This window comes from Peromyscus maniculatus, chromosome 3, assembly GCF_049852395.1.
Source record: "Peromyscus maniculatus bairdii isolate BWxNUB_F1_BW_parent chromosome 3, HU_Pman_BW_mat_3.1, whole genome shotgun sequence".
NCBI lineage: Eukaryota > Metazoa > Chordata > Mammalia > Rodentia > Cricetidae > Peromyscus > Peromyscus maniculatus.
In genome coordinates, this window is record NC_134854.1 from 79,963,901 (window position 1) to 79,987,604 (window position 23,704).

Here is a 23,704-nt window from a genome sequence, read left to right on the forward strand (position 1 = left end):
ATTGTTTTTTACTGCACCTCTCTCAACTAACCAATATTATTTGTCTTAAGTTCAGTATATTAAGACTGATATCAAATTTTGAGGGTGATTATCATGGAAATATAAACTATATATTCACTTTTAATGGAAGATTGTAGGAATTTCCTTGTTGCATTTAAATAATTCTCTCTCGATAGAAATAAACATACACAGACTGGAAAGTGAAACACTCTCGACACAGACAATAAACAAAACTGAAACTGAGCAGCTGAAGGTGTAGGAGGAAACAGGAAAAATAAATAAATTCAGAGACTGTCTATTTCAGGATGGGCAATTTATGCCAATTTCCTTAAATGAGAAAATGCAGTCCAAATTTTATGGATAATTGTGAAAACAAATAGTTTGTAAGCTCAGAATGTAGTCCTCCAGCTCACCACCCACGTTGGTTCTAATACCCAACAGTATTTTTCAAGAGAGTAAACTATGGCCCACAGAAATCATGCTGCTGATCCCAAACATACTTTGACTTCTTCCTGTCCTGTTCTTTCTCCTAGAACAGCAGAGGTGACAACAGCACCCAGCAAGACTAAGCAAGCTGCTCACACACAGTCTGTTGCATGGTCGACTTTTAAGAAGCTATACAAAGCTTGGAAAACTTAATTATTTAAATGTAATGCAGAACCAGGTATGGTGGCACCTCCTTGCAGGAAGCACTTAGGAGGTTAGAGGCCAACACAGACTATATCATAAGACCTTACCTCAAAAGAAATCTGACACAGCCGCAAGTATTCCAGAGCTTACTGTAGTATGCATGTTCTGTTTTAAGGATATGTGTTTGGAGGTGCTGAGTTTCCAACCTAAGACTTATACATGTTAGGCAAAAGGTCTACCATAGAGTTACATCCCCAGTCCTACCATGTCTGAATCTTAATTTTAAATATGCGAGGTGTTACATTAGAAATCTAGCCTTTATCAATTCATAAAATATACCAGTATAACTCCAGTCTATAATGTCCTGGGTAAGGCTCACAGGCATAAAAATTAATCTTTATTACCAGCCATTACAAACTCACGTGACTCTGTGCAAAATTAAGTCACATAGCAACGGAACATGTTACCCTTGACTTCCAAAAGTACTTTGCTTTTGCCTAACATCCACATGTCTAAACACAAAATGTTTAGAATCAGAGTGTAAAATTTAGTTGTTGAGCCTAAGACATCTGAAAGTTTTACACACTTAGACCTTTGCAAACTACAAAGAATTTTACATTTCGCTGCATTTTAGTCTACTTTTACCTCCTACTCTGAACATTTACATGGCCCAAGTTTCAATAAGAGACAGAACCAGACTAGAACCACGACAAGTTAAGTACCAGAACTCATGTCTTCAGGAACAGTGAGCACTTACTCTGAAGGTAACCGGACACGCTACGGCAGCACCAGCAAAAGAAAATTCTTCCTGTCTGAGAAGCACTAATATAGCACAAGGTGCATGGGAGGGCGGCTCCCAGAGCCTTGACTAAGCCTTATGCAAACAGTCTTGTGACGCAAGCGGAACCCTGCCTCACTCAGCTATGGGTGACAGGCTCGCTGGCTCGCAGCTCGATACCATTCAGTTTACAGAGCATAACTAGCTGGGCAAACACGCCGGCTGCGAGCTGCGAGCTCTGCAACCCAAGGAGGAACGGCTCCGTGTCACTCTTCAGCCGCCCCTTCCCTGTCTCTGACTGCACTGCACCGTGGTGTGTACACTCATCTGGTGGATGCTCTACTTCAAGACAAAGTGGAACGAGGGAGTCTGGCCGCTGGAGCCGGGGAGGGGGATAAGAGGCCAGGGAAGGGGGAGTAGAGGCCGTCGCTCAGTTTGGCAGAGTTCCAGCTTTTAAACGAAAATAGTTCTGAGGGTGGTGTGCTGTGGTGATGGGACACAGCAACGGACATGCATTCGGTGTCACCAAACTGTATCGTTAAGTGTGACTAAAATGGTACCTATCACATTATACATATTTTACTCCAGTGGGATTTAAGGTGGCTTTTATATTTTCTTTATATCTTCCAGAAATTTCTGGTCAATTTTAATAAAACCAGGCCGCAACTATGAAACTATTATAAAACTGGAAAATACAGGTATAACAGTGTGTACTTGTAGTCTCAGCTACTAAGGATCTGAGGCAGGAAAATCGCCGAGTCTATGTGGGTCAGCCTGGGGAACACAACATGAGAGTTTTTGTCGTTGTTATTAAAAAGGGAGCTAAAGAGATAAAATGTTTTTACTTTAAAACCAAAACCAGTCTGGTTTTTTAACTGAGCAGCAGGATGGCAATATGCTAATGCCGTGCCAGGGCCTGCTAGATAAGGTAGAACATGGGCTGTGGGGAGCTTTATCATCAGGAACATGGTTAAGCTGTATACATGTAAATATTTTTTTCTATCAGCTCGCTCTACTGTGCTCAGAGACAGTGAATGCCAGGCTGTATTTTAGTAATGAAACTTCGTGAAATAGCAAGTTCTTTTTTTTTTTTTTTTTTAGAGAAAAGATCTCAATAAGTTGTTGCTCAGGCTGGGCTCAAGCTCCTGGGTCCAGGTGATCTTCACGCCTCCTCTGCCTCCAGAGTGGTGGGAACTGTCCACTACAAGTCCCCAGTTCCACAAGAGCCCTTGGACTGCCTTGGGGAGGGACGGGGGGTGGGTGGGTGGGGGAACGACAGGTGGGGAATTACAGGGTCCCACTACATACCACTGGCTGCCCTGACAATTGCTATGTAGAAACTTGCTATGTTTGGCCTTGGACTCAGAGACATTCCACCGCCACCCGGCTGCTGTGTGCATATTCACATGTGTGGTGGTGGTGGTGGGGCTTGTGTAGCCCAGAGGTCATCTTCAGATGTTCAAATGCTCTCCTCCTTACTACTGAGACAGACTCTCCCACTTAAACCCAGAGCCTGACTATTCAGCGAGGTGAGCTAGCCAGCTTGACCTGGGCATCCCTGTTATCTGCTTCCTCGGTACTGGGATTACAGGTAGGTCACCAAACCTGCTTGGCATTTCCATGGGTGCTGGGAATCCTAATTCCAGTCTTATGTGGCAAGGGCTTCACCCAACGAGCCATCTCTCTAGCCCCAGGCACTGCTATCTCACTGTAATAAGATTTAATAAGGTTCATTAACAAAACATTTCTCCAAGAGGAAGACCTATTATATCTAATTAGTGATGGGAATTCAAGGACAGCAAACAAAACAAAACAAAACAAAACAACAACAACAAAAAAACCCCGCTAACTTCTCTACCCTAATGATTACCTCCTTTAACAGAGGACTTCGGGAGTTACACCTCCACACCTTCTTAGACAAATATTTAGAAATATTCCTGAAAGCTGTAGATAGAAACATTCCTTCCACATACCACTTGGTGTCTAGTAACTGATCTCAAGGAAATATGGTTGTGCACAAAGATACAGTTGAAAAAATACAGACTAAGATCTAGTTGATTCTTAACACAGGAGAGGCAGGCTCAGTGACACACGCCTGTAATCCAGCACTTGGAGGGAGAGGCAAGAAGATTAGGAATTCAAAGTCATCTTCTTCTGAAGAGCTGGAGACCAGCCTAGGCTCCATGAGATACAGTCTCAAAAACAAAACAAAACACGGAACAGTAACAAAACATGAAAGTCCAAAACACAGGCCAGGTAAGGGACAGGGCTGTGGCTGGGAAGCAGAGTCTGTTGAGCATGTACAGAGCCCTGGGCTCTGGTCCCAGTACCACAAACACATCAAAACAGCACCAGCAGTGAATACACGCTGACACACACATGAAACACAGACATATAAAGCTCTTAGAAATGATCATCCTGGATGTGGCGCTTCAAGCCTATAATCCTGGCACTCAGGAGGAAGGAGCAGGGGCGTCACTGTTCTAGGCCATTCGATGCCACACAGTAAGACCCTGTCTTAGAAACAATAAGAGAAAATACTGTAAGTAGCCACAATTTACCAGCTTCTGTGTGAGTGTGGCTGAGTACACAGGGTGATCACACAGAATACTTGAGGCCCTGGTCTGATTCCAAGAAGTGAAAAAATAAGTAACTAAATGACATGAATAAATAAATAATTTTACAAAATTCTAAGTGTGCTGACATCCTTCATCCAATATCCCTGCCACCCTGCCTATCATATGCCACTGTCCTTCATTTCCTAAGTGAGTTAAGGCATGCAGCTGCTAAGGAGCAGCAACAGATTCAGTATGGGAAGCACAGGAAGTCTAAAATAGGACCCATGATAGCACCCACGGCAGCACCAGCAGCCCACTTTTATAGCCTGAGTTTTAGAAAAGAAATGATTTCCTTGAGAAATAAATGGTGTGTTTAAAAGTGAGAGTCAGCAGCAAATAGCATCAATCTTGTCCATAATTAGAAAAGTTGAAATGCATCCCGACAAATAACAAAGGAAGACCTGTGTTGGGAGCCAGGGGCCCACAACACACCCAGGAGCAGCAGAATTGTCTCAAGCTCCAGCCACAAAGGCTACATAGCAAAACCTTGTCTAAAACATAGGAATAAAAACCCCTCCTTGAGGAGCTTAGACTTAACAAAGACCGAGTAATATCTGTTGAGGGCTTCTGCATGGCCAGTCCTGAAGCATGCAAATGACCTTGACCAGCACTCTAATCCAATCAGGTTAGCCGGAGAGAACTCCATACACCTCCCCTTCTTCACAGTGAAGCAATACGGAATCCAGAGAAACTAAGATATTTATTACCTTTATGTCATTTTGGCCTTTTCTGGTCTTATTGGTCTTTTTCTCGTTTGTTTTGATTTTTTTGTGGGATTTTTGTTGTTGTTGTCTTGTTTTTTGTTTAGAGATAGAAGGAGAAAGAGGGACAGAGGGAGAGCATGGATGAGAATGATAAGAACCAAGTTGAGTGGGTAGGAAGTGCAGAGGGTCTGAGAGGAGTTGGTGGAGAGCAGTGATTGAAATGTATTGTATGGAAAATTTTAATTGAAAACAAACAATTTTGGCCACTGGGGATGTAATTCATCAGCCTAGCATCCATGAAGCCCTGAGTTTGAACTTCAGGACCACAAAGCAAGCAACACAAACCCGGTTTCGTCTAAATAGCTTTTCCAGTGTTTCTGAGAAGGCCAGAAAGAAGCTGGAAGCCAGAGGTGGCTCTTCAGCAGTGGAGTGGACTTTCACCTCTGCACTGTTACTGGCCTGACCGAAACCACCCATACCCCTCCTAATGGCAAGTACTACCTCAGGAATTCAGATGCCAAAGGGCAGAGGTTTCTACACAGGACAGGACTTAACTGTCTGCCAGGTTTTTTCTCCCACTCTGAACCAGTAACAGGATGTTTATCTTACTAGCAAGAATGGTTATCTTTATCAACGGAGAAAGTGAAATCCATTTGTGTGTTTGAGTAACTACTCAGAGCCTTTAGCCTGTCAAATTATTTAACTGAATCAAAACAAAAACCATTACTTCATAGTTTGCCACTAAAAAGTTTCTTAGGACTTGGTCAGCAAATACAAGGACCCGAGTTCAGTCCCTAGAACTTCCATTTCAAAAAGCTGGGTATGGTGACGCATACTTGTAATCTCAGGAACTTAGTGACCAGCCAGCCTAGCCTACTTGGTAAACTGGTTGGTGGATTATAATGTGCACGCAGGGGAGGGTAGGGGAGGGGAGGGTAGGGGAGGGGAGGGTAGGGTAGGGTAGGGTAGGGTAGGGTAGGGGAGGGGAGTCTACAGACTCCATCTCAAGAGATTACAACCTTCCCCCAAATCTCAACTAAGTGGCTTCAGATTTCAATCTTCCTTTGATAAGCTCAAACACAGTCTTTAACATTTTACATCTTTTCTCTTAGTTAAAAAGCTCTCTATGCTTCCTGCTAAATGCACCATGTCCTGGTCTTTCAAGATTTGCATCTCTCAAAATGTCTCCATTTTAGTGCAGCTGAGTTCTGCCTGACACAGAACAAGATGAAAGCATTTTTATATCTTGGACTTTCCACAACACAGTTCGGACTCTGCTGAGAAGAACCACTGCTGCTACAGACTGCTATTTTGTACAGGGCATATTAAGTAAAAACGGTGAGGTAAGCTGTTCCTATTGGTGCACTGTAGTGGGATATTTGTACGCTGTGAAGAGGGATTGCTGTGATTGGTGTAATAAAAAGCTGAATGGCCAGTAGCTAGGCAGGAGAGATAGGCAGAACTTCCGGGCAGAGAGAGGAAGGGGATAATAGAGGCGAAGAACAAGTCAGACACACAGAGAGGGAGAGAGGTAAAAGCCACGTGGTAGAATGTAGATTAATAAAAATACGGGTTAACTTAAGTTATAAGAGCCAGTGGGACAAGCCGAAGCTAAGGCCGAGCTTCCATAATTAATCGTAAGTCTCCCTGTCGTTATTTGCGGGCTGGCTGTCCCCAAGAGAAAGCATACTTCAGGGCATCCTATCTGACACACCTGAATGGAGAACACAAAGACAACTCACCACACAGCAAGATGTTCACGCCTAACAACGGCAACAACACAGAACAAGCATGGCTAACTGGTTATGGGTGCGGCTCAGTGGAAACACACGTGCTTCAGTTAGTTAGCAGGAGGCCCTGGGAAGATCCCTCACACACAAAAAAAGACAATTTAAGCCTGCAATGGAGGCTGAGACAGAAGGATCACTAAATTTAGTACAGGTTAGCTTGGGCTACACAGGGAGATTGTCACAAGAAAAACAAAACAAAAATTAAAAAAGCACAAGAAGATGGAACAGGACTAATTCCACTTACAGATTCTAAAGTCTTCGATGCTCTAGCTAGAAACTAAATTGAACGCTCTAATAGCCAATACAAGCCAGATCAAATATCGATTAAGTGATCAGAGGTGAAGGGTGGGATCGCAGATGATTTTCTTGCATTATTTTCTGTGGTGACTTTGTCACTAACATTACCTGGAAACAGCAATTACCTGATTTTCAGGCAGCCAGACTCAGCCTAAGTCAAAGACAGGTATGCTAATAATTAGAGCTAGATGTACTGAGTTAGGCAGGTAATGCAGTATGTGCTTGATGCTAAGTCCATGCTGTCAACCCAAAGAGACTGAGCTGCTCCTTCTAGGGCTTTCCAGTCCAGTGCACTGTAGTCTCCCTTTTCTTTCTGTCTTCTATTCACTCCCTTCCTTTGTTCTTTCATTTTTTCTTTTCTTTTTTCTTTTTACAGACAGGGTTTTGCTATGCAGGCGCAGGCCTTGAATTTACCACCCACCTTTCTTAGCCTCCCAAGAGCAGGGATTATGGTGTGCCTTATATCATACCTGACTTGTTTCTTTTTCCTTCTAATGCTAACTAACGTCAGGAAGTTTCAGTTTTTACATTTCAGAATGCTACAAGGCTTAGAGGTTTTCAACTGGTTCCTCTCTGCTTCTGTAAGAATCTGTCTAGTGACTCATTTGTTCTTTTAGCATTATAACAGTTTGACAAGACCTTGGAGGATGTACTAACTGATCGCTGTTCCCGAGGAAGCTGGATATAAGAACATGGTGATTTGAAGGCTGTAGCAATGGCTCAGTGGGTAAGAGCACTGGCTGCTGTTGCAGAGGACCTGGCTTCTCTTCCCAGCACCCACACAGCAGTTCGTAACCATCTCGAACTCCAGTTCCAAGGGATCTGATACCCTCTTCTCACCTCCCTGGGAACCAGGCACACACATGCAGGCAAAACTTATATGCATAAATAATACTCATATACATAAATAAATCTTTAAAAATATGGTGTTTGTATTATTGTTATGACATTTATTGTTTTCTCAAATGCATTGGCTCAAGAGATCCTGTATCTTAGACTCTCAAGTAGCTTGAACTACAGGTGGGCATACCACAACTGGCTTTGACTACGGGGTTCTCTTTTTATTACTTTGACCACGGGGTTCTTTTTTTTATTACTATTATTTTATTTTTCTTTATTAAGACATTTTCTACTCACTCCTCCTGCTATCCACAGACTCCCCCTCCTCCCTTCTCCCACCCCCAGCCCTCTTTCCCAAGCCACCCCGCATCCCCACATCCCCCAAACCAAGGTCTCCCATGGGGAGTCAGCAGAGCCCAGCACACTGAGCCTAGGCAGGTCCAAGCCCCTTCCCACTGCACCAAGGCTGGGCAAGGTGTCACACCACAGGCACCGGATTCCCAGAAGTCTGCCCATGCACCAGGGTCGGATCTGACTATAGGGTTCTTAATGCTGTCTCCAATGTAACTTCCCAAACAGAAGGGCACATGGGGCCATACACGAGAGGCACTGTGATGGGACAAGGCAGAGGAGACAAGGGAGAACAGAGAACTTTTCAGGTCACACTATCTGCTTCCACCTCCGTACAAGAAGGAACTTACCAAACCGATTAAGCAACCCCTCATCAACTGCAAGACAATTTTGTATCTTTCTTATTCAAGTAGACTAAAAAATAATAATGAGAGGGAGAGAAGGCAAAGAGCATGTAAAACAAAATGACCAAAAGACAATTAAGTTTGCCATAATTGTTGTCACACTTGTTAAAAGTTTATAGCTTACTTGTTAAAGTAACCCTGAGGGCTTACATAAGAGCACTAACCTGCCAGGCATGGCGGCTCACCCCTTCATCCCCAGCACTCAGGAGGCAGAAGCAGGCAGATCTCTGTGAGGACAAGGCCAGGCTACACATTGAAATCCTGTCTTTAAAAAAGAGCACATGCCCTTCAGACAATGAATATATACTAAGGAAACATTTAAAGCACCTAACACCAGGGCCAGAGAGGTAGCTCAGCAGACAGCTTTTGCCTCACTAGCAAGCCTCGGCTTCTGGCTCAATCTCCAGCAACACATATAAAAAGTGCATCAACACTGTGTCTACTGCAGGAGAAGCCTGCCACCTGCTGACAAAAACCTGCACCTTGTACATCTTCCTGACTGCTGGGATGTTTTGGGTTGTCTGTTGTTTTTAATGACTTTTGCTTGTTTAATTAACAATTATTTATTTAGAGACAGAGAATCTCACTATGTAACCCTGACTGGCCTGGAAGTCAACAGAGTTCCATTTGTTTCTGCCTCCTGAGGGCCACCTGCCCAGTCATGACTGACACTTTAATGGGAGCAAAACAATCTCTCAGGTATGGTTTTCATTTAAATAAACAGTGAAAATGCCAATGCTGTGGCACATGCCTATCAGCCCGAGGCACAATATGCAGTTAGATTAGAAGACACAAGACAAGAGAAAGGGCTGCCTTATTCTCTTGGTTCTGGTTTGAACATTTTGCTGGCTGACACCCATTATTTTCAACATAATGGACCATGCCACCTGCTAAAGGACTGTAGTCCTCCCTCTGAGAGGCACCACAGACCGTTAAATGGTTAATGAACCACAGTGCAACTCCCTGTCACCCATGCACAGGTAAGGGTCCCTTTCATCAACTACAGTTAACTCTCATCACCCATGCACAGGGAAGAGTCTTCCTGCTGTTTTGGTTTTACGGCTCTGGTTCTGCTTCCTCTTCCTCCTCCTCCTCCTCCTCTTCCTTGTTTTACATTAGGACAGGAGTTCATGCAGTAGCTGAGGCTAGCCTGCAGTAGCCCACAGTAGTCTAGACTTTGTAGAAATTATCCTGCTTCAGCCTCCCAAGTACTAGGATTATAAGCATGAACCACCAACCTAGCCTTGAGAAATGTCCCTTATCCATCTGAAAGCTTGCACAACGTACCTAGTAAGTCTCCTCTTCAAGGACAGAATTCTTTGGATAAGGAAAATGACTAGAAACAAAGAAAGGAAAAGAACTAGAACAGCACACACACCCATTCTAAATTTAGTTGCAGACTAACTAGCTCTAACGGCCCCAGATCAGTCCCAGTACTTGAGAGTCTACCAGGATTGCAAGTTTGAGGCCAGCCCTGACTACAGTTTTCTACACCACTTGAGGGTACATAGCAAGAACCTGTCTTTTAAAAAAAGTTTCCCCACCCCCAAATCACAATGTACAGCTATTGCTGAGGTACCTGTGGCCCGAGCAGAGCCCTTCAGGCTCTGAGGGGTTCCTCAAAGCTGCACTGCTGGCAACAAAGCCAGTCCTCAGGAGGCTAAGGCAGGGAGATTATGAATTTGAGGTCCTATGTGGCTATATAGCAAGACCTTGTTTCAAAATAATACAATCAATCAACAAATAAGGATTAAAATTAGATAATTATGGGGACAAATTCCCAATGGGAGAGTATTTGCTTAGCATACGCCAGGCCCTGAGTTCCATTTTGGTCCCAGCAGAATCAAAATTTAAAAATACATGTTCTTTTATGTATCCTAATTATCTCTAAATGATTTCAATGCTTAAATTAACTTTAAAGCAAGAAAAGGTAAATAAAGGATTTTACACAAAACCATATAGGAAAGATTTCAACTACTATGAGAATTAAGGCTAAGCCAAAAACCTTGTGAAATTTTCTACAGTTCTACAAGTTGAAGCTCTGTTCGTTTTCTCTCTCTGTCTCTCTCCCTCTCTCCCTCCCTCCGTCCCTCGTTTTCTGAGACACAGTTCCATATAGCTGGTGATGGTGCTGAACCTCGGATCCTACTGTCTGGGACTCTGAGTGCTGATGGGGTGACAAGTGTGTGCCACAGCACCTGGTTTATGGGATGACGGGGATTGAACCTAGGGCTTCCTGCATGCCAGGCAAAAGCTCTCCAACTGAGCTACAATGCCAGACCCCAGGTTTATTTTAATCTCTACTCCCTAGTCTAGATTTTAGTAATGCCAATTTCTTGTGTGTTCAGAGATAAACATCAGTTTAATCATACAAAATTCATTCTGGATTTTATTAGCTATCTATTTTTTAAAAATCACACAAAGCCCCTTCAGCAAATTAACCACCACACTTAAACCATCTGAGAAATGCAAAATTAAAACTACACGTGGGGTGGTGGTGACGCACCCCTTAAATCCCAGCACTCGGGAGGCAGAGCCAGGCGGATCTCTATGAGTTCGAGGCCAGCCTGGTCTACAGAGTGAGTTCCAGGACAGGCTCCAAAGCTACACTGAGAAACTCTGCCTCAAGAAAGCAACTACATTGAGATTCCATCTTACCCCAGTCAGAACGGCAGTCATGATAAAACAACAAATGCTAGAGAAGATGTGTCCCTCTGCTGGAATTGCAACCTAGCCCAGCACTGTAGAAGCAAGTATTAAGAGTTTAAAAAAACAAAAAAACTACAACCCAATTACAGCCTAGTCCCTTTTGGACACTGCAAATACTTCCAATGAAGAATACAGGTGATTAAAAAGAAAAAATCCAACTAATGCCTGAACTCCAGATGCATAAGCCCCAATACAAAAACATAAGCAGCATGAGAAATCAAGGTAGCATAAATCTTAAAAATTACTAATCACATAGTAACCTCTTCCACCAAGAATAAATGAGATGAAACCCTGGAGAAGGAATTCAAAATAAACGTTTATCACTCCATTCCGTTGAAGAGACTAGGAACAGAAGAAACATCTCAACATAGCAGAGGCTAAATACAACGTGCCTATAGTCAACTTATACAAAAGGGAGGAAAAGTCAAAGCACTTCCACTAAAATCAGGACTAAGGCAAGGGTGCACTTTCTCCACTCACTAAATATAGCACTTTAAGCCTTAGCTTGAACAAAAGAAGGAAATAAATGGGACACACAAATAAGAAAGGAAGAAGTCAAAGTATCTTTATTTGCAGATATATGATTCTATGTATAAAGATCACAACAGCCCCATCAGAAAACTCTTAGCACTGATAAACACTTTCAGTAAAATAGAGGTATACAAAATTAAGACACAAAAAAATCAGTAGGCTTTCTATCCACATAACAATAACAAACATGCTAAGAAAGAAATCAGGGAAACTATCCCATTCACAGTTGTATCAAAAAGTAAAATACTGGTGGCTGAAGAGATGGTCCAGCAGTTAAGAACAGTGGCTGCTCCTCCAGAGGACCTAAGTTCAGTTCATAACTGCCTGCAACTCCAGTTCCCGGGGATCTAATGCCTTCTTCTGGCCTCTGAAAGCATCTGCACTTATGTGTCACACACACACACACACACACACACACACACACACACACACAATAAATAAATAAATAAATAAATAAATAAATAAATAAATAAAACATTTTTAAGTAAATATAATAAATCTACAGAATGAACTGAAAGTCCTGTACAACTTTAAAACACATTGTTTAAGCAGAAGGCTGGCTAGACCTGAGAGTTCATATCTGTGGGGACCCTTGAGAGACAAGGCAGGAGGATGAGTTGACCCCAACATAAGACTACAGTTATGACATTCCTTTCAAAAAACAACAACCAAACAGAAACTTCAGATTGCTGGTCCTTATCTGCAGATTCCTGGTTCAGTCTGTGTATATGAGATAGGGTTGCAAGTGGGAGAACTGCACTTAAAAAATAATGTTCCATATTTTCTGGTTGCCATGATTTCTGTAAGCAGCTTTTGCGAGCCTTAGCCAGGTGGTAAACACTGCTCTGCTGAGGAAAACATGCCTACCTTTCAACCCTCAATCAATGGTTATGCTGTTAGTACAAATACAGAAAGTAAAAGGAGAAAAAGAGTTTTTGAACTAAAAATGTTAGGAACTTGCTTGAAACGGGTCTCATCTGTCACACAGATGAATACACAATAAAAGAAACAAGAAAAAACAGTAATTGTTTCAGGAAGCAACTCCAAGCTCACTAGCTAGGATATCAAACTCATTAGGGTTGAAAGTGTGGTTAACTGTGGCATGAAGATAATGCAAAGGAAGCATGACCCACGTGATTTAGAAGAACAAAGTCATATAGCCTGCTACAAACATTTCTGGAACATTTGCTAATTTGGGGATTCAGGATAATCTCAGAGGCTGGGGATGTGGTAGAGCTCTTGCCTCGTATGCTCAGACAATTCCACAGAAAGAGAGTTAGCTATAAAGATAAGGTCAGTGTCCAAAGTTTAGCGTACTTACATCTCTTGTCTTAAAACACATTTTCTCCAAACTTGACTAACTGATTGCTGTTCCTCAAATTCTGCCATCAGGGTCATCTCTTACTTCCTTGAAGACAGGATTTCTCACAAATTAGATTTATTTATTTATTTTTTTAAAAGTCTGTGACCTTTGGGTTTAATTTTATCAGCACTTCCCTCTTCCTTGAACAATGTACCTCATAAACCACCTTCAGTTTCAAAAGGAAACAAGTTCATAGTTCTTACTTAATTTTCAAACTTTGCTTCATCTTCTAACTTGGTTCTAAGTTATATTCTCTGAAAAAACGTAATTAGAAACACACACACACACACACACACACACACACACACACACACACACACACACACACACACACACCACTACTGTTAAAACACTTAAACCTCTCTCAGTCTCTCCTCTCCTCCCTCCACTCCAACTGAAGTTTAAAGCATGGACTATCTTTTTTCTTAACAAATACAGCTCCTAGTTCCGGCTGAATCATGCTGAAGTTATTTTCCTTGATGTAAGATCCCACCTTCACATGAATCTCAGTTGAGTCGCTCTACCTAATCTGAAATGAATCATCATATTAAAAACACTCACAATGTAAAATCCTGGTACTTGAGGAGTAAACTGTCTTAGTTACTTTTTCTATTGGTGTGACACAACAACATGACCAAGGCAACTTACATAAGGAAAGTGTTTAATTTAGAGCTCACGGTTCTGGAGGGTTAGAGTCCATGACCATCACTGGGAACATAAGACAAGAGCAGGCAGGCAGACATGGCTTGTTGGAGCAGTAGTTGAGAGCTTACATCTGATCCATAGGCACAAGAAAGAGCTAACAGGGAGTGGCAAGGGTTTTTGAAACCTCAAAGCCCATCCCTAGTGACACACCTCCTCCAACAAGGCCACTCGTCCTAATCCTTCCCAAATAGTTCCACTAACTGGGGAACAAACATTCAAACATATGAGCCTATGGGAGCCATGCTCATTCAAACCACCACATAAGTTGGCATGGATTTGTTTGTGGGGTGCCCCTTCTTCCACTCAGTCCCCCTACTGGGTCTTTACCCTACTATAGAGTTAATCACCTATGTGGTAGTCCCTCAGGCTTCCCTGGGGTCCTGGTGGTCCCTCAGGCTTCCCTGGAGTCCTGGTAGTCCCTCAGGCTTCCCTGGGGTCCTGGTGGTCCCTCAGGCTTCCCTGGGGTCCTGGTGGTCCCTCAGGCTTCCCTGGGGTCCTGGTGGTCCCTCAGGCTTCCCTGGGGTCCTGGGGGTCCCTCAGGTTTCCCTGGAGTCCTGTGGTCCCCTGTGGCTCTTGTTCTACTGACAGAGTTTTCTGGTAGCCCATCTGGGCTCTTGCCTTACTACTGGGTTCTTGCCCTTCCTTTCTTAGTTCTTGCCTCATAAGTAGCTTAGAAAACTAAGGACCTGAAAGCAAAGGAGATCATGGTGACATCTTTTGGTATATCCAGTTACAAATGACCTCCTTAATCTTCATCAGATGCCAATCTACCTGGAAGGCACAATCTATTTAAAAGCGCTAATCTCTAAATCCTCTGTTACTAGGACAACACGTGTCCCTTCTCACTACCCCTACTTCTGCTAAGCTATCAGCCATCAGTTCATTTTCCAGGATAAAACCAAATCACAGCCTGTAAGGATACCACAAGGGACTAGAAGTTAGACATGTCTCTGAAAATGCCATGCTGTCAGAAATGCCTGTCAGAAAATGCCATGCTTTATACAGCTTAAACTTTCATTACAGAAAAACAAAGGCAACTTCCTAAACTCGGAGGAACGATGAGGTGAGGGTTTTGTTCTAAGGGTGGTCAACACTAGGGCTGGGGGTGCAGCTATAGAATTCATTCAGAAATAGAATGCTTTCCTCGAATACTGAATCCCCAGTGCTGGGAACAGCAACAGTAACACACACACACACACACACACACACACACACACACACACACACACACACACCATTTTTAAAATACAAAAAAAAAGCATAAAACAAAAAACTAATCTAGAAAAACACATTGTCTTTATCATTCAATTAAAAAAAAAAGATCTACTGAGGGAAGGGTAAAGGGTACAGAGAGAGTAGGTGGGGCTTCCTACGAGGCTACTTCCTTTCTCAAGGGAAGCACTGTCAGGGAAGACTGACTGCTCAAGGACAAACATTTGGGCAAGATGATAAGAAAATGGGAGCACCCAGGGGCCTCTCCCCGCCTCATTGCTGGCGGACTCCCAACCTGAAGGGAGCTGTAGCCTGAATAGAGCTTTTTTCCTTGGCTCTCTGGCATGCACGTCAGTCTTCGCCTGCATTTCAGTTGGTTGTCTTTCCCAACAATAAAACACTGGCTGGCAGGTTCCATCCGAGGACCATGACCATGACAAGTGTGACCTAGAACCGTCCATGGGGGGCTGCAGAGGAGTCCAGAACACATGCACAGGTACACTGAGCCAGGTGTATGGACAGTGGTGCAGGTGAAGTTGAAGGCCTGGCTATGCACACTCTCCCGGAAGGAGGGTTGGACATACCTACACTGGGCCTTCCCTGCCTTGCCTTTGGTCCAGACATAGAACTGCAGTCTGTTTGGATTTCCATCCTAAAGCCACAAAGGGCCCACTCAGCCTGTAACAGTACCCTTCTTTCACGGACATGGAAAACAATCCCCGGCTTAGAGAGAACTTCCCAAGTTACAGTTTGCTCAGGTGTAGTGAGGGCAGGCAACCTGGGCAAGGCCACACCACTGAGAAGTTGAAAAGCAAGGGTCTGAGTCCTGAGCTGTTTGACCCAGGGTTCTCATTCTTACTGGGCACTACAAGGGTAATGTAGTAATGCCACCGTGGTAATGCCTAAGCCAGGGAAAAGATACTGTACACCCACTTAGAAAACCACTTTGAGGCTGGGTGGTGGTGGCACACACCTTTAATCCCAGTACTTGGGAGGCAGAGGTAGGCGGGTCTCTGTGAGCTTGAGGCCAGCCTGGGCTACAGAGTGAGTTCCAGGGAAGGCTCCAAAGCTACTCAGAGAAACCCTGTCTCAAAAAACAAAACAAAAACAAACCAACCAAACAACAAACAAAAACAACCCAAAGACAAATATAATTTGACAACTCTGAGCAAATAGTAAAGCTGAAGCAGGAGCCAAGCAAACGTGTATGTGGTAGCAGGACGCTTTTGGACAACCACTCAGTTGTCTCTGCTGCCGGAGCAGTCTCTCTGTGGGCTGATTCTGAGTGGCACTTGTCCAAGAAACGGCCATCTAGAACTAGAGACACAGGCCCCTGCTCCAGGAAGGTGTCCGAATTTAAAAGAAAGATTTACTCTTGGGGACTGACGAGATTGCTAGTGTTTTAAAAGTGGTTGTAATGAAGCCTGGCTGCCTGAGTTCCACCCCCAGGTCCCATGTAAAGCTAGGAAAGAACTGATTCCACAGACATGTCCTCTGACCTCCATGATGGGCTGGGACATGTGTGCACAGACATACATACACACACATACAATAACAAATAAATAAAAGATTTACTCTTGTTAAGCACAATCTGTTAGATAATGCTTTAACCAACACCTCAAGCAGAAAGATGTTGAATCTAAAGTAAACATATTGTCACTACAGAATTTCTGCAGTTCCATGGCCCCAGGACAACATGACTCCATCACCAGCAAGCAGACTTTTTGCTTTGAGTCTTCTTGGTTTCTGGATCTTATTAGAGAGTGTTTAGGACATGGCAATGACGAGCATTCTCAGTTTAAAAAATGGCTTTCTGTCCCATATTTGGAAGGCGGAGGCAGGGCTATTCTGTGTTCCATGCATGTCTGGGCCTCATAGCAAGACGCTGCCTTAAAAGACAACACAAGGGCTGACAAGATGGCTCTGGAGCAAAGGCACCTGCAGCACACACCGAGTGGCCAGAGTCCAGGCCAAGGTGAAGGACGTCACAGACCCTCAAGCTGCCCTCTGAGCTCCATGAGCATGTGTGTGCCCCTCCCATATCATGCACACACACAGTAATTGTAAAAATTAAAAAAGCACAACCCCAACGTCTATTGGCTTGTTGAAATCCAAGCATCGTAAGTACGAGTTTTTAGATACAGGTTCTACTGATGAGAAGCATCAAACCTTGTTTTGGAGATTTTTGTTGCTGTTGTTTGGTTTGTTTTCTTTTTGGGTATTTTTGGCTAACATTTCACTTGGTTGTGATTCAAAATCATATTTCTTTAAAAAAAATTGGATTTATTTATTTTATATGTATGAGTGTTTTGCTTGAACACACACATGTGCACCGTGTGTATGTCTGTTGCCTGAAGAGGTCAGAAGGCATTGGACACTCTGGAATTGAAGTCAGAGATGGTGTTGAGCCATCCTGTGGCTGCTGGGAGCCAAACCCAGGTCCTCTGTAAAAGCCATAAGTGTTCTTAACCACTGAACTATCTCTCTTGTCCCAGAGTCATCATTCCTTATCAAAATCTATTGTCACAGGCTTACTGGTATACACATCTGTAACCCCAGCTAATCTGGAGACAAGGAAAGAGAATTGCAGATTCAGGGTCAGCCAGGGCAATTTATTGAAACTCAGTCTCCAAATAAATATGTAAATGGGCTTTTGTAAAGGGCTTGCTTGGCATGCAACAGGTTCAATCCCCAGAACAGGAAATTTAAAAATCTAATTGTAAATGCTCACTTGTAATGCTAACATATATTCACATTTCTACATACTCCGTTGAAAATGTTTTTTCACAGAGATACAGGACATGGTGGCACCTGAACTGTTGTCAAGTCGGTTGTGTGTCAAGCAGCAGGAAATAATTCACCTTGTCTCAATGACCCAATGCTGCTGCTGCTGCAGGAGACAACCCTGATGATATAGAAATTAACGACGACGACGACAATGACCATGTTGTCCTGATAGCGCAGAGAATCTGGAAATCTGGGCATTACAAGATAGAGCAATCCTGTAATCCCAGCATTCTGGAGCCTGGGGCTGGAGGACACTCAAGTTCCTGGTCAACCTAAGCTACACAAGGAGAAAGAGGCTGTTTCAACACACCAGCAAATCTGAGGACCACTGAAACTGATATAATTTCAAATGCCTCAAAATTCTATCACTAGAAAATTTTAATTACATCTATCATTTTATTTTATTTGGGGGAAGGGGGTGCAGGGCTGAGCATGTGGCCATCACAGGATAACCTGCAAGCTGGTGTTATCCCCATGCCATCATCCCACGTGTTCTGAGCATCAAATCCAGGTTATCAGGATAGGCAATACAGCAAGACTGTCTCAAAACAAAACCACCCGAAGACCTAGCCTAGTCTTGGTCACTCTTGCCACACCATTTACTGGGCAGCCACCATGCCATTTTCAGCTGGAAAACATTTATGGACTTGCTGGGAGTGTGACAAAGACAGAAGACCCAACTGACAGAGCTCTCAGGGTTCAAACGGGAACAAGATTAGCAACAAATAAAGCAGTACTGAATTTTAACTCCAAATAGAAGACAGCTACCTATGAGCCTGTATGACGTATAAATCAATGAGGACAGACGACTTTCCAGTACAGAATAATCCCAGGTAGTTAATGCAGATACTCTACCCCGAGGACGTGAACTGTAACTCTGTACTGGAAACACAAACTTACTTCTCCATGAGGAGGGATGGAAAACAACCGACCGTGGAAAATGCTGACAGATGTACCTCCCCGGGAGATAGCTACAAGCTAGCAGTTAGGGCAGGGGGCAGCATGAACCCTTGCAATGGGCTGAAAGTAACACTTCGCTAGTCACCCTCTGGGAAACTCACAGCCCTAGTTAATCATGAGAAAACCTCCTGATGAAATCCAGCCAAGGACATTCTACAGACTACCTATCGATAACAGCTTGAGACTGAGGGACAAAAAACAAGTCAAGTCGGAGAAAGTGCCCCAGTCAAGAAGAGATAAGGAGGCTGGGGGTGTAGGTGAGGGGTAGAGCGCATGTCCCGAGGTTTAATCTTGGGACCATTGTCGGGTAAGATAAGGAGCTATGATGACTAAGTGAGCTGTGGTACCCAAGATAGACTCTTGGAACAGAGAAGGACATGAGTAAAAGTGAAGGAAATCTGAGAAAACAAAACCAAAACCAACCACGGCCATTTAATGTGTCAATGTTTGTTCATTAACTGTATCAAATGAGTCATACAAGGCGTTAACGAAGGAAACTAGCATGTGATATAGGCGGAAACTTGTTCGTACTACTGTAAATCTATATTGTCTTAAAATAAAATGCACAGAGGAAGTGTTTGATGATGACAAGTTAATCAGTAATCTTAAGAGATTGTAGGTGTGAAAAAGAGAAATCCGGAGCTGGTCATGGTGGTGCACACCTGTAAACCCAACTGAGGCAGGAATGCAAATTCAAGGCAACGATAAACAATCCTTGGTGCACACCTGTAAACAAAGTCAAGGCAGGGATAAACAATTTAGAAAGACCCTGTCTCAGAAGGGGGCGTCGGGGGGCACTAATGAAGTAGGTATGCTTGCCTAGCTGGTGTAAAGCCCTGGGGTCTATACCCTGTAGAGAGGGTGTGTGTGTATGTTGAAAACTCCATGTGTAAGTAGAGGGAGATGTTAATACAGACTCAGGGAGCACACACAGGGATAATTAAATTTGGAAAGCACTAGCCAACTTTGCTAAACGGGTTGTCCTGTCTCTCTGAATACTTCTAATGTGCCTGCTAATTGGTTTTCTCTGGATAGCTAGGTTGCTATGGTATTGGACATTTCCACTATGGCATGCATAGCTCACCAGCAATTCCCTAATGTCTTCCAATTAAAAATGCCCTGCTCGGTAGGGTGGCTCATGCATGCAACCCTGCACTCAGGAGGCTGAGGCAAAAGGATTGCTGTGGGTTCAGAAGATCACAACTGGTGTCATTTTTTTTTTCTCCCTAGCCTACCTTGGCTAGGTAGTTATATATTATCTGTGACCAGAATATGGCTATCCCCAGGTTTCTACAAATTCTATAAAGGAAGGGCATAGAGGCAGGCACAGCAGACCCTAAGACTATTATAAGACTATTATAAAGAGAAAGACCCAGAGCTGGAATCCATATTTCAGGTCATTCTAATATTTCTACCATCTAAAGGAACAATCAACTAAAATTACAAAAGTAAAAAAAAAAAATCTCTTTTCACATTTTTTATTGAAAAGCTACCAGCAGGTCAGACACACATTACAGCTAATTTAAAACAACACACTATATGTACACACAAAGATGGACCTATTTGTACGGTACCAACAAGTGAAGCTGGCAGTCTTGATGGGCCTTCATTATTTTTCACAACGAAAGCAAACCCTTTCCTGAGATCTTGTGAAAAACCAGTCCATAGCTTAAGTACATACAGAAAGATACAGAAATCCACTTTCTTCCCCCGCCCCCACTGATGTATTATAAATTTTGAGTACAGAGCCATTTAAGTTCTTGATACAGGCACCAAAACTTCTGACACAAAGTGTTTGCAACCAGAAATATACAGAGGAAATAAGCTCCAATAACCCACAAATAACCTAAAATAGTGTTTAGAGTAGTAATAGATCGTCAACTTTATGTTTTGGTTCCGAAATGACACTCAATGCTCAACAAGTACCATCAAAACAAAAAACCCAAATGAAACACATCCAGCCTGGGGACAACAAGTCACTTTAAAATGTACCTCACATGGAATTCTTGAGACAAACAATTTTAACGAAGCTGTAAGCAATTCTTCAAAGAACATTTTAAGGATTCACGCAGGAGCTTTGGGGGACACAAGAATACTTCTTAGAGCACTAGACAAGGAACACCACTCAAATATTCGGGCGAGCCCAATATCCCACTGGTTGGCTGGCATTTCTAAAAACACTGAGGATGCCGTTTTCACAACATAATTCAAGGCAGCCCGGATGCAAAAATAAAAAAACAAAAAACAAAAAACCGACTCCTGAACAGAAGTCTGAATCGGATTAGCTGCACCTCTTGGAGGCGGGTGCGGATCTGAGATTAGCTCTGGAGAAACAGGTTTTGCAGCGAGAGGTCGTTGTCTCGGAGCATCGGTTCGTCCTATTCTTTCAGACACCGCCAAGCATCGGCACGCGTGCAGCCTGCCCTCGCAGGGCCGCGCTCGGCCCACGCCGCTCCGGCAACCCGCGGGCGAGCCGCCGCGCCGGCACTCACCATCTCGATGATCTTGGTCTTGCGGCCCGTCTTTCTCTTCAAGGTGAATATGTACTGGGCCAGCACCACGCCCGCCACCACCGCGCACACGCTGGCGCTCGCCACCGCGCCCACCCGCGCCACGGCCGCGCGGTCCATGGACAAGCCCCGCGTGCCGCGCGGAAGCCCCGAGACCCGCGGCAACGAGCCCAGGGGCGCGGCAGCACGCCGCACACCCGCCCGGAGCTCCGCCCCGCGCGGCGGAGACCCAGGAGGCCCCGCCCAGAAGAGGGGAGGGGCGGGGACCGCGGGGCGGGGACAACGGGGCCCGGGCCCGGAACCCCCCGCCCCTACCACGGAGGCGGAACTTCCTCTGACCCTGCCGCCAGAGCTACGCCGCAGAGACCCGGAAGGAAACCTCCACAAGTCGCGCTAAAAACAAGGAGCGCATAGGTAATCCAGAATCCCAGCGTTCCGGACGCTAGGCTCTGCCTATAGTACATAGTGAGGCCGTCCCAGACATACACGAGGCCACAACCAAATCCCTGCCCTAGTGAAAGAGACTTCAACCACTGCCCACTCAGAAACTGTGTCGCGACTCTGCCAACATGGACTACAACGCCCAGCAGCCTCAGCGGCGCCGTGTCTGACTTGCGCAGTAGCATCCCGGGTTGGAAGGCCAGGGTTTGGGCTTCCTGGGGAGCTCTGTGTGCTACGGGTCTTCCCTTCGCAGCCTCACCCTACTCACTAGTTTATCATACTTTCCTCAACAGTGTGAGCAGCCAGACTTGCAGTTGTTCTCACTTCCCAGTGTTTTTCAAGGGATTTGATAGCGTTTCCTCTGCCTCTCTCAGAATGGGTGTGTCTGGGGGTGCAAGAGGGATTTTTAGGATAGTCTGTGAGACTGACGCTGAGGCTTGGCCAGGCTCTCTCGACCTGAAACATGCAACCGAAGGAAGTCAAGAACTAATAACTGTGGAGGAGAAAGAATTCGTTTTTTCTAGGTTTTATTAGCTGGTCTAAAAGCAAATTGGTATAAGACATACTAACCAGAGTAAAACAATATTTATGTGTTGTGTAAATGGCAGTACCACAAAATTATGAGACTCAAGCTGGTCATGGTGCAGCATGCTTCTAATGTCTGCACCTAAGACCCTAAGGCAGATGATTGCTGCGGGTACAATGGCCAGCTAACAAGAGCCATGGGCCATGATTCTGGCTCAAACAAAACACTTCCAGGAAGTAGCCAAGAGAAGGAGGCTAACATGTACCATCCTGAAAGAAATATATATTACATTTGACAATTCTAGAGCGAGGTGGAAACGTAGGAGTGGAAATGTACAGTGACTAAAAGTTGCCTTGTGCAGATGGAAATCTTTCCAGGGGCTACGCCAGTGAGCTCAGTGATAGGGTACATATCAAGCCCTGAGTTCAAAAGTTGAGTTTGGGGGTAGCTCTTGCCCTGCTATGTGTACAAATGAAAAGTTCCACATATATTTCTTCTGCACAAAGGATGCTTAAAACTTTAAGGAATTTGTATTAATTGCTTTTCTGTTACTGTGATTTAAAAAAAAAATGACCAAAGGAACTTAAAGAAGAAAGAGTTTACTTTGGCATATGGTTCCAGAGGACTAGACTCCGTAATAGCCCGGTTAGCATGGCAGCAGGTGGCAGCAGGTGGCTGGCATAGCAACAGGAGGAGAAAGCTGTCAGCACACATCTCAACTACAAACTCAAAGCAGAGAGAGCAAACAGGAAGTGGTGCAGAGAGTCTCCAAACTCTGAAAGCAAGCTTCCGGAGACATGCTTCCTCTAATGAGGATGCACCTCCTAAACCTCCCCAAACAGCACCACCATCTGGGGACCACGTGTTCAAACATCTGAACCTAGAGGGAACATTCCCATTCAAGCCACTACAGAATTTAAAGGAAACCAAAGGGCATTTCCTGCTTTGACCAGTTTTCAGTATCTTTCATGTCAAAATAACTATTGCACCAAAGTTTCATGTTTTCTTATGGCATAGTCTGATCTCCTTTAATCATATTTTGAGGAGATGTGGCTTGAATCTCATCATAGTTAAAGCTAAGGATTGCTTTTTCTCTGTGTCATATGTTCTTCTCTGCCCCATCCCTGGGGCCCTTGCGTTCTTAAAGGGAAATATATAGAAAGATAATTACCAGAAGGTGGTTCAGAACCTGACATCTAAAGAAAACTATGTCTATAATTAAACATCACCTACACAGATGCCTGTCTTACTTACTTTTCTATTGCTATGATAAAGTACCACAACCAAGGCAACTCATAGCATTTAATCTGGCTTGTGTTTTCAGAGTGTTAGTGTTCGTGATGGCAGAGTGAAGGAACAGCTGAGAGCTCACATCTTGATCTACAACCAGAGGCAGATGGAGAGAGCACAGGGAATCCCATGAGTCTTTTGATATCTCAGACCCGACCCCTAGTGACACAGCTCCTCTAACAAGCCCCCTGTCCTAATCCCTTCCAAACAATTCCACCAAACAGGAACCAATTATTCAAGTATATGCACCTACGGGAG

The 23,704-nt window shown here is 44.1% G+C and overlaps 1 protein-coding gene across 4 annotated transcripts in view; it reads right to left on the minus strand.

Annotated features, from left to right (window-relative positions):
- The window catches only part of Nt5c3a (5'-nucleotidase, cytosolic IIIA), a 39,937-nt gene extending 18,530 nt beyond the window's left edge, over nt 1–21,407 (minus strand). Inside the window, exon 1 of one of the 4 annotated variants that reach the window (XM_042273415.2) lies at nt 21,172–21,407. In XM_042273415.2, the coding sequence (XP_042129349.2) occupies nt 21,172–21,309 (138 nt within the window). In that variant the 5' untranslated portion in view covers nt 21,310–21,407. Of the gene's footprint in view, nt 1–1,387; nt 1,484–21,171 lie in introns of those variants that run through there. The other 3 variants (XM_042273412.2, XM_042273413.2, XM_076566860.1) reach the window with 3 other exon arrangements.
- Nucleotides 21,408–23,704: the final 2,297 nt, after the last annotated feature.